Source organism: Episyrphus balteatus, chromosome 3, assembly GCF_945859705.1.
Source record: "Episyrphus balteatus chromosome 3, idEpiBalt1.1, whole genome shotgun sequence".
Lineage (NCBI taxonomy): Eukaryota > Metazoa > Arthropoda > Insecta > Diptera > Syrphidae > Episyrphus > Episyrphus balteatus.
In genome coordinates, this window is record NC_079136.1 from 45,346,510 (window position 1) to 45,363,550 (window position 17,041).

Sequence of the window (17,041 nt, forward strand, 5' to 3'; positions counted from 1 at the left end):
TAAAACGGCCACTATTTACAAAAAGTGGGAAATTTACATAAGTACATTTTTTTTTTCTTTCTAGCGCCATTTATATTTGAAAAAAACTACAAAAATTGTTTTTGACATCAAGAAATAAGTTGCGGTGCAAAAACTTTCACAAAATGAGTTTAAAAATGTTCAAATTTGTGAATCTGACAGCTAAAAGAAGTGGTGAAGTGAGTAAAAAGTGGAAAAATTTCAGATTTTATGATCTATTTGAGACTTGAGATTTAAAAATATGGATTCAAGATTCAAAGATCTGAATCTCGATTTTTATCAAGATTCACACATAGGTACAAGCACTCGCACTTTCAAACACACTTCTCTGTTTGACATTTGCTACTTCTTTCTTGATGTCAAAAACAATTTTTGTAGTTTTTTTTTATAAATGGCGTTAGAAAAAACAAAAATTTGTGTACTTTTGTAAATTTCCCACTTTTTGTCAAAAGTGGACGTTGTAGTTAAGTTAAGGTTATTTATACAAATTTTGACCCCTCTATTGTCAAAATTAAAACAAAAGTCTTCCACATTTCACATACGAATTTCAATTTCGATGTTTTGACTCTGCATAAACGGGCTACCTATAAAAACTTCAATTTCATGACGACTGACCAAATTTACGAACAAACCCCAATATGTCAAAAACTTATTCGAAAGCAAAACCAAAATACAATATAAAAGATTTTTTTTCTTTTGGAAATAAGCTCAAAAAATGAAATTAAAAAGATAGTTTTGTGATGCGAGAAAATTTTTTTTGGTGATTTGACAGTTTAAAAATATCTAACATAACATAGTTCCTAAATGATTTGTAAAAAAAAACCCAACAAATCCTTACAATGACACTTCAACAATATTTTTGTCATAACAACCATAATTTCATAATTTACTAGGTACATATATTTAATAAAAGAACGACATCGGGATTTTTGAAATCCATATGCAAACATATGGCACCACTGTACATATACTTTGGCAGCTGTCTGTCAAAAATGTTGCTTTTGTTTTTTTTTTTATTTTAACTCCGAAGTGGGAAGGCCATTACATCCATGTTGGATGCAAACAAAAATTTTCATATGGCCATGTTGGATTCAAAAATTTTTTTTTTTCACAAAAAACCAAAAATTATCTGTATATTCTTAGCTACATTTTAAGACCATGACCATTAACATTAGTTTGGTCGGTCTTGTGTTATAAGCGTTTGAAGGTAGCCATATTGAATTTTTTTTTCGATTTTTTTAAAATCAAATGTGAAAACTTTTTTATTTTTATTTCTAATTTTTCGAAAAAACTTTGGTAATTTAATATATATATTTGTTCAACAATATTATCAGGATCCATTTAAGACTTTTATCTGAAAAGTGCATTGCGTATATCTCGAGATATTAACATTTCAATGCAACCATGTCAAACAAATGTTTGTTTATTTTTTTTTATGAGAGTTTTTTTCAAACCTCGTTTTCTCCGCTATTTTTTTTTTGTTAATATTTTCAGATATTTCTGTATGAACACAACAATTAAAATACCTTGGCACTACTGTTTTTATCGAGAGAAAGTAAAATCTGGATAATTATCTGGATTTTTCAAAAATCTATACAGATAAAGTTTTTGTTGTTTTCAACACGTAAATTGTTTTGATTTCAAAAATCTCTATGTCGTTTTTTTGCACAAAATCTATATAAAGTATGTTCAACGAGGATTTTTCTAGATCAGAACAGGACAGGGCAGCACAGTTTCGTGAGAAACGTCAGAACAAGTTAGAACAGTCATTTAATCATCAGTTGTCAAAATAAAAAAAAAAAAAACAAAATGTAAATTATATGAATTTTTCGTTCATCGTTTATTTTTTCTTTTTTTTTTGTAATTTTACTGCGAAAAATATAATTAAAAATTGTTTTTTAGTTATAAAAAACCACGAGCACCCGAGAAATATTCGCACAATTAAATCAAAACAAAAAAATAAAATGACAGCTTTGATTTTGACACTCACGAATCTGTTCTTACCTGATCTGACTCAAAAGCAAGAACAGAAAATCCTGTTCTAAACTGTTCTAGATTTGTCAATGAACAGCAAACTAGAACAGTTCAGCACAGAAAAAAAGTCAATGAACAGCAAAAAGCTGTACTTTTTTGCCTAGAACAGTCCAGCACAGCGTCAGTGAACAGACTTATAGATAAACAAAAAAACACACCTAATAACGAAAATAAATAAATTTCAAAAATAACGAATTTCTCCCACCGGATACTACTCTCTCATTCACCCATCAAATCACAGATGTCACTACTAAAAACTAACCGAACCAACCGGAAGAATGACGTAGCCCTCTGCCACAACTTAACGACACAAATCTCTCACTCACAACAGATGACGTTTTCTCTGTCATATATCTTTCGTTTTTTCGTCCAAAAATCCAGCGGAGAATCAAAAAGTGCAAAAAAGAACTCCACACCAATAATTTCTCAGTTTTTTTTTAATCATTATTTTTCAAGTGTTAATAAAATATTATAAAATAAAAAAAAACATAATTTATTTATAATATTCCACACACAATATAAATAAATTATTGAAAAAGAATTACAACGTCCAGTTTTGTTTGTTAATTTTTATTAATTTGGTCATCAAAACCAACAAGAAATAGGTAAATATCCACGCTTGTCTCGTAAGAAGAAAAAATGAAAAAGTGAAAATCCAAAAAAATAAAAAGAGACTCATTTCATTGAGGAGATTGAAACAAAAAAATCCCAAAAGCAGAGTGACACAAAACAACCACACGACGAATAAAAGAAAGAAAATTATAAAAAAAGTCGTCCAAAGTGCAATTTTATATTTATTTTATTTGATGGATAACAAAAGATTATAAAAATTGCTTTGTTTTAATTTTTGGAAAATTTTCCCAAATCCTTTGTTTTGTTATGTTTTTTTTTTTTTTTTTCTCTCCAACATTCGACGAATGTCACTACGTTCATTCGTCGTCGTCGTTGTCAGTCCAATTGGCGACGTTAAGGTGCCTCCCTCAGTCCCTCATTTCATAGTCAAGCAAACTAGCTAAAAGGTGACTGGGTTGCTAACTCGGTTCACACAGCAGAGAGCATGACAAGTGGCTGTTAACGCGTTTTCATTTTCTTACTTACTTCCTACTTTAAACTCACACACAAACTATTTCTCTAATTTTTTGATTTTTTGTTTAATTTTAGATAAATATTGAATAAAAAAAAAATAATTAAAAAAACATGTTCATCTGGGATTGGTTCACTGGTGTTCTTGGATACTTGGGTAAGTTAAATAATCAACAAAGAAAAATACAAAAAATATATTTATTAATAACCTCGTTTTGGACCCAGGACAAGTATTTATATGTTATTCTACTTATTAGTTGCACTCTCCACTTTCCCTTCTTCCCTCTCCCCTTTCCTTTCTCTACTTCCTCCAACTATATACAATACAAATTCTGAAACAAAATTTTGATGAACTTGATCGTTTGCCAACAAAGCAAAACGCAAACATTCTCTCGTCGTAGATTTTTTGGGCCGTTTTTTCTTCTCTTTATGTTGTCTTGTCTTGTCTTGGTCGTCTTCAAGTTCATTGTCATTTTAAAATAATAATTAATAAAATATTATTATCCAAAAAATAGGTCTATGGAAAAAGTCAGGAAAACTTTTATTCCTTGGATTGGACAATGCAGGAAAAACAACGCTGTTGCATATGTTGAAAGATGACAAATTAGCACAGCATGTTCCAACATTGCATCCTAGTAAGCAACATTATCATATTTTTCGAGAAATTGTTTAATAATTTTCTTTATTTTTTATAAAAAAAAGCTTCTGAAGAATTGTCCATTGGTAATATGCGATTCACAACATTCGACTTGGGAGGTCACACTCAAGGTAATTTAATTTTTGTTTTTTTTTTTTGTTTTAAATAATTTGAGCATTTTTTTGTTGATTGAATATGGAATTGTGGGTATTTACAAATTGTATGCGTGTGTGTGAGTGTGTGTATGAATATATATGGGTTTTTGGGTCGTGTTTTTTTTTAGTAGAAGGTCATCGTAATGATACTATTACTATCCAAAGCCATGGTCTTCTGTAGACACGGTCTCTTTTTTGTCTTTTTTTTAATTGAATAATCTATCAGATAGAAGTGAATGATATGAGATTCAAATGTTGACAGGTTTAAGTCCAACAATGTTATCTATGAACGTGCAAATAGCAGCTGATAACTTTTTTTAAAGGGTGAACAATTATTAGACAATGACTTAGTATTTTTTTTTTTTAGTTAATAATTGTATTTATTAAAAATGATTAAAATTTGTTTTTTTGCTTGCCCTTTTAGCTTTGTATAATGTAATGTGCGTGTGTGTATTTGTGGGTTGAATTGTTCGCTTAATTGATTATGTTAATAAAATAACACGTGTTGAATAACGTAATAATGAATAATTGCAAAACAATGAAGCTTTGTTGTTATAAACGATTGATAAAGTTTTAAATTTCAATTATGGATTTTATTTTTTATGTTCGCATGAAGACCTAGTAGGTGCATTATTTTCTTTGTTTTGTCTGTTAACTTTGTTTTTTTTTTCTATTCTCAATCAGTTATGCGGGCAATATAGAGATAAACTTGATAATATTCTATCTATACAAAGAAATATCTACGTGATTGCAATTTATATTTTGTAAGTAGAGTGGGCATTGTGATTTGAAAGATTTGAAGTATAAATTAGATAAGATTTCAGTTCCACTGAATTAATTTGATTTATTTTTATATTACGTTTATGAAACTTATTATTGTATGTTTATAGTTTTTTTTTTTTTAAGCATATTTACTTTATGATGAAAATTTAACTACATATTGAGTTGTAGGTTCTTAAAACGTCATTGATTTGCAGGTAGCGGAATTCATTATCGGGGTATTGAATTGAATTGAAATGTAAAATTAATTGCAATAGCCTTAAACTTGGTCATGGTTTACCTAATTCTTGATCAGAGTCTGTTTTTTTTTTTATTTATTAAAATAATACCACGCCATCATAAAAGAACTTCATTTCATGAGACAACAAACTTATCATTCTCAGATTATACATAGGTATCATTAAGGAAATAGGTGTAGGTTATTTATTATACAATTTTATACAGTCACAATTTTAAAATCAAGAGATCCTTTCATCTAGAAACATACAAATCTTGAATAAAATATTTTCAAGGAAAAATTTTCATTTAAAAAATATTTAATTTCAGAAGATTTTATACCTATTAATAGTTTTGTTGACCTCTGTAGCCCGCGAGATCGTACTATCATGTCAATTAATTAAAAAAAGAGTGAATGAATTCATTGGGACAAACATAAATAATGTACGGTGCATGACATCAATTAATTTTTCTGATCGGTTGATTGATTTTATTTATTACTTAGAAGGGGGTGAGTGGACACACTCGACTGACTTAATAGTGAGGGGGATAGCTTATACCAGTGTTTCCCTACATATCGGACCAACTGAGGGCAAATTGAAATCATGCTACATTACACCTCTATTCAAAAAAATCTGTATTTCTTGAGTTTCCACATTGATTCCAAAATTTATTTTTGATTTTCTAATATCCATAAACAATATCAATTTTTTGACCGATTTAGAAATAAATAAATTGATAAGATCTCTCATTCTTTGTATCAACTGTTGCTATTCTGATTCTGTCAATAGTTGTGCCCTTAATTATGAAAGTGGGCTAAGTCACTTCTAAAAATGGCATCAAATCTAGCCTAAAAATAATTATTATTGAAGGGGTAGTTTATTTGAAAGCGAAATTACTGTATAAATAAACTTCTTTATTGCTCCTCTCTTCCTCGGCGAATTTTTGCCTATTAATCTGTCGTCGTCCAAAGAAATCTCCCTCATAGATTGGATGGCTGCCCTTTGTTTAAATCAAATTAATGGAGTTCCAAACAATAACAATAAAATACTGGACCTTGTATACTCTTCCGAGTCCTTAAACACGGACGCTGCTGTTACACATAGTGATGTAAAACTTGTCATCGAAGATCGTCATCATCCTGCTTTATCGATATTTTTGAACTTGAATGTTTGTAACTTCTCGAATGTTAGTATGTGATGTCTTTGATATTAATGTCCTTTTCAACCACATGCTGTTGCTACTAAAAGTCTATATTTAGGCTTTTTACAAAATTAAAAAAGTAGCGAACTCGATCAGTAATAACCAAATTGGCGAATGACCAAATTTCTTCTTGGGTCATTTTGACCCAAGACCCTGTACAAAGTTTGAAACATTTCAGAACAAGATTTTTTATAGTTACTTTTCAGCTAGAACAGAAGGTATGCGGTAGCTGTACGCCGCATTTACTTATATGAAAAAATTCCATACCTGAATATTGATGTTCCAGTTTGGAATTTTCTCATACAACTACCTGAAGGGTACATGCGGTAGCGGTACGGGTAATTGTATGAAAAAAATTCCAAACGAACATCAAAATTCAGCTGTGGAAATTTGTTCATACAATTACCCTTACCGCTACCGCATATATCCTCCGGTTTGGTCTAGCCTTTATGCGTTCAATCATTGACATCAATCAATAAAAGTGTTATAACAGCATCAAATCTAGCCTAAAAATAATTATTATTGAAGGGGTAGTTTATTTGAAAGCGAAATTACTGTATAAATAAACTTCTTTATTGCTCCTCTCTTCCTCGGCGAATTTTTGCCTATTAATCTGTCGTCGTCCAAAGAAATCTCCCTCATAGATTGGATGGCTGCCCTTTGTTTAAATCAAATTAATGGAGTTCCAAACAATAACAATAAAATACTGGACCTTGTATACTCTTCCGAGTCCTTAAACACGGACGCTGCTGTTACACATAGTGATGTAAAACTTGTCATCGAAGATCGTCATCATCCTGCTTTATCGATATTTTTGAACTTGAATGTTTGTAACTTCTCGAATGTTAGTATGTGATGTCTTTGATATTAATGTCCTTTTCAACCACATGCTGTTGCTACTAAAAGTCTATATTTAGGCTTTTTACAAAATTAAAAAAGTAGCGAACTCGATCAGTAATAACCAAATTGGCGAATGACCAAATTTCTTCTTGGGTCATTTTGACCCAAGACCCTGTACAAAGTTTGAAACATTTCAGAACAAGATTTTTTATAGTTACTTTTCAGCTAGAACAGAAGGTATGCGGTAGCTGTACGCCGCATTTACTTATATGAAAAAATTCCATACCTGAATATTGATGTTCCAGTTTGGAATTTTCTCATACAACTACCTGAAGGGTACATGCGGTAGCGGTACGGGTAATTGTATGAAAAAAATTCCAAACGAACATCAAAATTCAGCTGTGGAAATTTGTTCATACAATTACCCTTACCGCTACCGCATATATCCTCCGGTTTGGTCTAGCCTTTATGCGTTCAATCATTGACATCAATCAATAAAAGTGTTATAACATATGCGTCACGTTTATTGTTTTTTTATTGACTGAAATGAAAATTTTTAATTATTTGACATTAATCTGATTAAGGATTCCATTAAATAAAGATAATGGTACCAGCCGTCAAAGATTAATCAATTGTTTTGATTTTCTTTATTAACATTTTGTATTTATTTACATATTGTCTGTGAATAATCATTATTATAAATAAGGTTGGGGAACACTGGCCAATTCTTTGTAGTGTGCGGAATTTAATAAGTTTTCATACAGATTAAACTATAATTCTGCCGAAAATTTTAATACTCTGCAATTCGATAGTGATGTACATAAAAGTCGTGTTTAATTGGTAACTCAGTTCGTTGGTTAGTAATATTTTACACGGTAAACAACAAAAGATTTCTATTGATGAACAAAAGTATTTGTTTGTTGTGGCTTACATGTTTACATTTTTTGTTAAACTTAAAAGTTTTTAGCCCTTTAACAACAAACAATTACTTAAATTAAATTAAAGCAGTCGCTTGCTGTTGTGTTAGGTGTAAAATGTTTACTGAGTTGAGTACACAGTAACCAATACCACTCTGCCAATTGCCTTCGAAGATGTAAGAAGTTTTTCACCCTCTGGTCCAGAAGTTTAGAACTTGTTCAGAACTATATAGTGTGCGAAATAAATATAAAAACAGTCATTCTAGAATTTTCAAAATGACGTGGAGGCTAATCACGAAAACCTAGGTAATTAAATTATATCATAAATGAAAAAAAAAAACACCCCTTCAAGATACAAATTGATTTGTCATATCTTGTAATAAAAACAGTGCAAAAATTTGGGAAATAAGTTACAAATAAGAGACTGATTTTTTTTTAACCTTGCAACAGCAAGGTTTTTGTAATTCACGGTATAGGGAAATATTGAAATGGTATTTATTACAGCTAATGTAACAGATTGGAACCAAAATTGAGTGTTTTAAAAGCTGTGTTTTTGGTGATTGCGTGCTTGAATTTGTAAAAGGAACTTATTTGTTTAATGCTATGTTTCCACCTAACCTAAATACAAGATTTAGCTTAGTAGATTTAGAATCGAAGAACTTTGCTAAATCTTGGATTTAAGGTAGGTAGAAACATAGTATAAATGAGAAAATCTATCAATAAATTGGTTTGAAAACAACAATTTTTTTTAATTTCTTTTTAGCACGTCGCGTGTGGAAAGATTACTTCCCAGCAGTAGATGCTATCGTTTTCTTAATCGATGCCTGGGATCGTACACGTTTCCAAGAAAGTAAAAATGAATTGGATTCCCTGCTAACAGATGAGGCTCTCTCAAACTGCCCCATTTTGATTCTCGGCAACAAAATCGACAAGCCCGGTGCTGCCAGTGAAGATGAATTGAGAAATGATTTTGGTCTCTACAGGCTTACCACAGGAAAGGTAATTTATTTAAACATTTTTTTAATCTATTTTTTCTCATAAATATATTTATTCTTATTTTAGGGTAAGGTAGCTCGATCAGAACTACCCGGTCGTCCATTAGAATTATTTATGTGCTCAGTGTTAAAAAGACAAGGCTATGGCGAAGGATTCCGTTGGTTAGCGCAGTATATCGATTAATCGCCATATAGGAAACAAACAAAAAATTATATATAAAATTGTAAATTTAAAACAAACAAAAAAAAATCTTGTATTAAAACGAAAAGAAGAAGGCAAAGAGCAAAGAAAAGAAAAGCCTCGTTTTTTGCATTGTAAAAATAAGGGGTCTCAATACGTAAAACTAAAACAATCGAGTGATATCGTTTTGACAAATAGATAACCCTATCACAGTTAGGGACAATTATCAGCAAAACTATATCGTTCGATTGTTTTTTTATTTTTATGTAATGAAGCCCAATTTACAATTTACCTTAAGAAGTGATTTGTAATCCAATATAATATTAAAATTTTAGGCGCGTTCTTGAATAGCCCATTTAAAAGTTGCGTTTTGGCAAATCCTTTGAGTGTTCAAGCAATATTTTACTTGCACATTTCAAGACTGTTAAAAACGTAACTCGTAAGTGATATTCAGGAAAAAAACAACAAGAAAAAAATAACAGGAAACTCTTTTTAAAATTTATTATTTATTTTATCCAATTGCTCTATCTCTTACACACAATTTTCAATAAAAACTTAGAATTGATCCGTTAATGTTAAATTTCGGTACATAAAACAGAAAGTCATTTACTGTGATTTATCGAAAATAAATTTTTTTTTATAAATAATCATTATTATGTAATAACATTTTTTGTTTTGCAATAATTATTATGTTATAAAAAAAAAAAATAGATTTGTATTTTAAGTTTAAACTGGAAGTAGATTGCGCATGGTTGCATAAAATTTAAAGACATCAACAATATATTCACACAAAGTAATTAAACAAAAAACAAAACCCATAGGAAAGTGGTGGTTTTTAATAAATGGGCTTGTATTTTATTAAGTATAAGAACATTATAAACAATTTCAAAATAGAAGGTAAAAAAAAGTTAAGAGGTATAAAAATAACTACACATGAAAAAAACAAATTACGAAAACAAAAAAATAAAACTTATTTTTGTTTCTTTTCTAAAAAAAACATGTTTTTTTTCTCAAAAAGTTAAAAATGACTGAATATTCTTTTCATGTATACATGTGGGATAATTTCCCAAACCGAAAGGAAATGACCAAGGAAGGATCTAGTTTCAGTTAAATGGTGAACATAAAATCCATTCGTAAAATAGATTTCCTATCACGTATCACGAACAAAATAATTAAGAACAATTTTACACAAGTTGGCGGAATCCGAGATTGTTTATTTTTTTTTTTTTTTTTTTTCAGAAATCGTAGAAAATCTACGATTCGAATGGATTTCGTGATCAGGGCGAATGTCTGTGGCTTTTATGCTCTTAAGCAGCTGAAGCGAAACGAACAAAAATTAAGTCTCCAAAGTCAACTGCGAACATGTTAACTAAAAAATACAATCGATTTTATGTCAAAGTCAAAAAAATATCAAAAAAAAAGTTTAAAAAAAAAATTAGATTTCGTTGTGCTATTTTTGTATGGAAAATTTCTTTTCGCTTCAACTGCGCACCAGGCTTTATCTAGGAAAGGGTTAAAAAAAAAAACCATAAAGATTTTTTGGATCTTAAGTAAACAAATGCATTTAATATCTTTGCCACCGGGTACAAAGGTGTTAAGTCATATCATAAATGATAGTTTGATAGTATGAAAATCGATGCATTTTTATAGAAAAGAGTTGCTCTAAATTTATGTTTTTGATACCAAATAAAAGAGCTTGTACATATTTCATCAAAACCCGAAAAGTGCAATTTTGTGACTTAACCACTTTGTACCCGGGGGCAAAGATATTTTAAAGGCGTTTGGATGAAGTATAAGGTGTAAATTATCTCGAAGATTTCTTAATGACCAGCAGCATCTTTTGAAAATGAGTGCTTTTGGCGTCAATGAGTCTCTTCTTCGCTAAATTAGAAACTACCTTTTGAACCGTTCACTACAAGTCGTTTTGAATGGATTCAAGTCTGAAACCCACAAAATAAATATTGGATTGTCCCAGAGCTCCGTTCTGTCTTCGAATCTCTTTTAACCATTTTGGTGATGATAGTACCCTCAGCTTTTCATATTCAGCCCTATTTTCACGTTCGGACATCTCCTTGTATTCGACAGCTTTTCTCTCACTCACGAACAAGAAACTCTAGCTTAGTGGAAAATGTAAATTCCCTTCGGGTGAAACTCATGATAGCTTTTTAAATTCCGGACGAACAAAAATATTCCGGGAAGAAAACATTCCACGTGAAACTCACAATAGGGCTTATTATAAAGCCGCTGAGAAATGTTTAAGTTTCCTCAGAAGATCAAGAAATTGATCTGGCAGTATAATTAATAAAGGCATATATTTGTTCAAAGCTCGAGTACCTATCTATAATTGGCACATCTGATGGGCAGGTGCTCTAACAACTTCCTTAAGTTTCTTGGGTAGGATACAAAATTGATCTATAAAAATGATAGCTGATAGGTCTATAACACATTCAAGCATAAAGGAAAAGGAAGATATGCGGTAGCGACGGGTAGTTGTATGAAAAAAAATCTATATCCCTCGTCTCTATTTACGTTACATAGGCGATTTAAAATAAGATAAGGAGATGCGGTGTTTACTGATTTGGTATTTTTGGTTTTTTTCTAAAATTTGGCGGGGTAACTAGGTGACCCTGAGATTAAAACCTTCTCATTCCCAAGTGATACACGAAACATTATGCTGACTTCTCACGAGTCGATTTTTGCCGTGCGGCAAAGCTTTTCGACTGCTCTGAAGGAGGTCACAAAACTATCCAAAGTTTGACTATTGCTAAAAAGAAGTTTTTGGAAAATAAATCCTCACAAAATCGAGTTATGATCACCTTGTGTGTTGTGAGGTTATTGTGACTTTGTGAGCCGACCGCATATTGTGCGGCTAAAATCGACTTTATTGCCGACTTTTCACGATTCGATTTTAGCCGCACGATATGTCGCACTGCTTTGGCTAGACCACACCGGAGGGTATATGCGGTAGCGGTACGGGTACCAGTATGAAAAAATTCCAAACTGACACTTCAACCTTCAGATGTGGAATTTTTTTAATACAAATATCGTTACCGCTACCCGTACCGCTACCGCATACCCTCCGGTGTGGCCAGCCTTAAGTCGACTAGGATATAGGATTTTTCTATTGGGATTGTCACTTTAGTCACCTGATGAGATTTGAGATGTAGCCAAGTAGGGCAATTGTGTTTTTACCTTAAAACCAAACATTTTCTGAACTATCCCTTTAATTTGACAAGACGTCAAATGAAAAAAAAAAATGACAACCTGACATCGACACTGTGGCAAAATTTTTATGTTTTGTTGTGATTTTTAATTTTCTCAAACGAAAATTTTCATATTTTCTTTGCTAATTTTGGATTGAATTGCAAATTAAATTCATCCAATATGCAATCAAACGATGATATGGATTCTTTAGTCGCAGCAGCATCAACAGAATTATGTTTCGATAAAAATGAATTCATGAAAGTAGGTAAAACTTAATTAAAAATAAAAAACATCCCCAATAAACTATTCCCATTTCCTTTAGACAAACTTCTCTGTTGATGAATTCCTCCATCGAAATCGCAATGCACCTAGCCTCGAACTCCTCCGTGACAATCTTGGAGTTTACTTAAAAGTCCTACGATCTTCTATGATTGATTTAATCAACGAAGACTATGCTGACTTTGTTAGCTTATCGGCAAATCTTGTCGGCTTAGATCAATCAATTGGAGCTATTCGCAAGCCTTTAGAAGTCTTTCGTGAAGAAATTCTAAGTATTAAAGACTTGATTAATGAAAACGAAAAAGAAGTAAGTGGTTATTTGAAACAAAAGAATGATTTGCGTATTCTTAAAAGAAATCTTCAAAGTTTGAAGAAAGTCTTTGAAACTATGTCAAAGTTAGAAGAGTTGCTAACGAATAAGTTGAATACTGATAACATCAAACCCGTTGATTTAGAAAGAGCTGCTTTAGAGCTTATTCAATTGAAATTCAACAAAAAGTTCTGTGAAGAATATTTGACCAATGAACAACTTGAAAAGATTGTAACTTTGAATGAGGAAATCTTAAAGAAATTGAGACTTCTTTTCAATTCAACTCTCAAGACATCGACTAGCACATCGAGTGAAAGTCTTGAAAGATGTCTTCGAATTTATATAACTCTCGATGCTTGTTCTGAAGCCGAATTGGTATTTAAAGAAGACATTGTAGGTCCTTATATGAGCAATACAATCTCTGAACAGCATCTGCAGAATTCCCCTCAAGGCTTAGCCGGGATTTACAATAAAGTTCTTAACTTTATCTCGTTGCACATGACTGACTTACTTAGAATAACACAATATTCTGATAAAATGAAAGGTTTTAATTTCTTAGTCAATAGCTTTTGGAGTGATGTTGAACAACGCCTCGAAGCGCATATGTCTTCGATCTTTGCTCCTGGCAATTCGGAAGTTTTCTATGTAAAATATAAATGTACTAGAGATTTCATTCAGAAAATTGAAGAAATTCTCCAAAGCGACGAGTCGATTCAATTGTTTCGACAACATTCGCAAACTAAAAGTTTCCATTCTCGATGGAATTTGCCGGTTTATTTTCAAATTTGTTTCCAAGAAATTGCTGGTCAATTTGAGGCTGTTTTAGATCCAATTCTTGATGATAGTAAGGTCTCAGATGGGGGTGAATTTCATTTGATTCCTTTTAATTCGGCTTTAAAAGCCATTGATAGATGCTGGTCAGATGGTGTATATCTCTATGAGGTATTTCCAAAATTCTTTAAACTTACTATTCAAATTATTTTGAGGTTGTCGCATTGGATTAATGATGCTATAACTGCACTTAAAAGGAAAGATTTGTTTTTGAAGATATCAAAGACAAATATGATGGTATTTTTGTATGCAGATACGACCAAATTCATTGAAAAGCTGCCTTATGTTCTTGGTTTGCTTTCATCGAATATCACAGAGAATAATGATGTTCTTAGTGATTCCATGGATGATGTTAAAGAGACTCTGCAAGTACATTTAGCTGAGATAGAGAAAGCCCTGATTGATATTTTGACTGTTGAGAGTATAGAAAGTATCCAACAAGTCAATGATTTGCCACGTTTGTATAGAAAAACCAACAGAGATGTTCCCACTCGTAATTCTGGGTATGTGGAACAGATGTTGAAGCCGGTGAAGGTTTTTCAAGATGGATTAGGTGATAAACTTGATGAATATATTGTTCAAAGAATTCTGGAGCAAGTTTTTATTCGAATTACCAAAGAGTAAGTAAAATCTTTGATTCTATATATCTTTTCTTAATTTGAATTATTGTTTGTTCTTAGGTACTACCAATCAGTAACAGAAGTACTAACATCAGTTCAAAAGACTGAAGAGTCTTTGAGACGTTTAAAGAATCTTAAAGAAAAAACAGCAAATCAACAACCGTCAGCAGGTGGTGCAATGTCTGATGATGATAAGATACGATTACAATTGCGGGTAGATGTTGGTGCATGGACAAAGGAATTGGCCAATTTGAATTTTATGCCAACACAAATTGATAAATTGTTGGATTTAAATAATATGGTTGAGGAAACGATAAAATTGAGAGATGCTCAGAGTTAGTCCTTAAAAATGTATAAGCAAATAAATATTATTGTGATTGTTTTCATGTTTATCAATTAATTAAATAAAATTCTTAAAAAGTGAAAATGTTAACCTAAGGTATTTTAAATGCTAGAGTTAAGCAGTGTTTGGAAAAGAGATTAAAGATTAATTCTATGTATTTGTGAGGCGATCAGAGTGCCAGCTGAAAACTATTAAATCAAAGTTACACCATAGCTTCACAGAATCAGTAATACAGTATATCAATGATGAACGTATTTATTATTTATATTCGAAAACAGAGAATATTTTATCCACATTCCAACTCAATTACTGTATGAATAACCATATATGAGTTATGATTTCACGAAAACATATAATGTGAAAAAGAAGGTTTCGCCATCTGTTACTTGAAGCAACAGTTTAACTGTTGAATCGATTTCGATGTTATTAAAAAGTTCAAAGAAACAGTTTTTTTCTTATAAAAATTCTAAATATTGCATATCGATTTTTGTTTGCTTCGATTTTTTTAATTTTTATGTAAAGATGACCAATGTTTTTTGTAAGTTTCATGTTCTGGAGAAAATAATTATTAATTTTCCGAGACCTATTCGAATATTCATATATGTATACATGAGGTGATGAGAAACAAAACTCGTTATATCCATAATCATTAATTTTGAGAAAAACGGAAAAAACATTTCTAGTTTTATATGGGGCTAGTAGTAAAGCCCGATATTTAACTTGAATTTTGAAAGGGATTTGAAAAATTTTTCTACAAAACTAGTTTGCAAAACTCTTCAATGATATACATACTCTATGAATGTGCATCAAAATCTCATTTTTGAAAAAAAAAATGGATATAGCGAGTACGATCTTTTGCTTTTAGATTTCAAGATTCTTAAATTTGAAAAACTTTTCATATATCTACAAATTTGGTGAATGCAATTATATGAAAAAAATATAAAATTCGTTCTTCAAATGAGAAAAACACATTAAATGAAATTGAGGTTTGAGCTTCAATAAAGTATGCAATTTGATTTATTTTATTTTATTTGATTACATTTTATTTTAATTCTTAACTAATAAAGAAAAAAGAACTAGGCAATATTTAAGTAAATACTGACCACCACCTAAAACCAAAATTTTAAAATAATTTCAAATTTCAAGTTTTTTTAAAATACTAAAATGTATTTTTTGAAAATTGTCTAGGTTGTATGGCAGTACCGTTAGTAATGATTTTCGAAATAGTTTATTCAAAAACAATTCTTGAATTTTTTTTTAAGAAAAATCGTTCGATCAATTTTTTAGAAAATTATATTTTTCTAAAATTGGTAAGTTTATGTCCAGATACCTAGCTATATTTTTGGTCAATTCCAAAAACCGTATGTACAATCCTAAAAAAAAACTACATCCTACATACAATGTTTGAAGAGAATACTCTCAAAAATATGTCGCTCCTTTTTTTAAATATTCTTTATAATGCCGACTTTTCACGAGTATCGTGCGTCTAAAATCGACTGGTGAGAAGTCGGCAAACTAAAAAGTATCTCGTGAACATGTTAATAAAAGATCATTGACCAAATGTTTTGCGTTGGGGCTCATTCGATTCAATATAGGCATAACTTCAATGGGAACTTTTTGCAAGAAGTGAAAAATTTCAAAATCATTTTGTGACATTTTTTCCGAACACAAAATTTAAAACAATGATTTTTGGGTTTTAAAAACAATTTTTGTAGTTATTTTCTAAAACAAATTGGCACTAAAATGGGAAAAAAATTTTTTACTTCTGTAAATTTCCCAATTTTTGCAAAGTTAAGCCTTAACTACAATAACCGAAAAAGTGGGAAATTTAGAAAAAATTTGTATTTCTTTCTAGCGCTATTTGTTTTTTGGAAAAACTCTCAAAAAATGAGTTTGAAAATTTTCACTTTTTGACTTTTTGCGAAAAAAGGTATAACTACACTTTATGCTTTAAGACATAACTACAACGGCAACTTTTTGCAAAAAGTGGGAAATTTACGAAAGTAAAAATTATGTTTTTCTTCCTAGTGCCATGTGATTTTGAAAAAAAAAACTACAAAAATTGTTTTTGAACCAAATAATAAGCTTTCTGCATTATTAATAATTCCTATCTTCTGCATTATTGCTTTTCATTTGGGGGTCGGAAAAACTATCACAAAATAAAAGTTTGAAAATTTTCTCTTTTGGACTTTTTGCAATAAGTATTGATCGTTGCATAATTTAGCTTTACGGCCATATTATTCACTAGTTTAATAAATACATCTGGATGTAAAGTACCATTGAAATGTCAAAAATAAATCCAAATCCATAATATTCATTATCACACAGAGAAAAAATAGTAATTTTTAACTATTTTTTAACTATTTTCATAGTTAAAATCGGGATAACTATTTTG

At 30.7% G+C, this 17,041-nt stretch overlaps 2 protein-coding genes across 3 annotated transcripts; both read left to right on the forward strand.

Moving 5' to 3' along the window:
• Positions 1-2,422: 2,422 nt before the first annotated feature.
• LOC129915443 (GTP-binding protein SAR1) lies at positions 2,423-9,874 on the forward strand. Of its 2 annotated transcripts, none has more exons than XM_055994984.1 (6): positions 2,423-2,657; positions 3,214-3,292; positions 3,651-3,770; positions 3,838-3,903; positions 8,647-8,882; positions 8,946-9,874. In XM_055994984.1, exons 2-6 carry the CDS (start codon positions 3,250-3,252, stop codon positions 9,060-9,062), a joined length of 582 nt encoding a protein of 193 aa, XP_055850959.1. In that variant the 5' UTR covers positions 2,423-2,657; positions 3,214-3,249; the 3' UTR covers positions 9,063-9,874. The 2 variants fall into 2 exon arrangements, with proteins under 2 accessions (XP_055850959.1, XP_055850960.1); XM_055994985.1 differs by lacking the exon at positions 2,423-2,657 and adding an exon at positions 2,983-3,071.
• Positions 9,875-12,319: 2,445 nt separating this feature from the next.
• LOC129915878 (conserved oligomeric Golgi complex subunit 2) lies at positions 12,320-14,736 on the forward strand. The gene is made up of 3 exons (XM_055995574.1): positions 12,320-12,524; positions 12,586-14,303; positions 14,364-14,736. Exons 1-3 carry the CDS (start codon positions 12,444-12,446, stop codon positions 14,641-14,643), a joined length of 2,079 nt encoding a protein of 692 aa, XP_055851549.1. The 5' UTR covers positions 12,320-12,443; the 3' UTR covers positions 14,644-14,736.
• Positions 14,737-17,041: the final 2,305 nt, after the last annotated feature.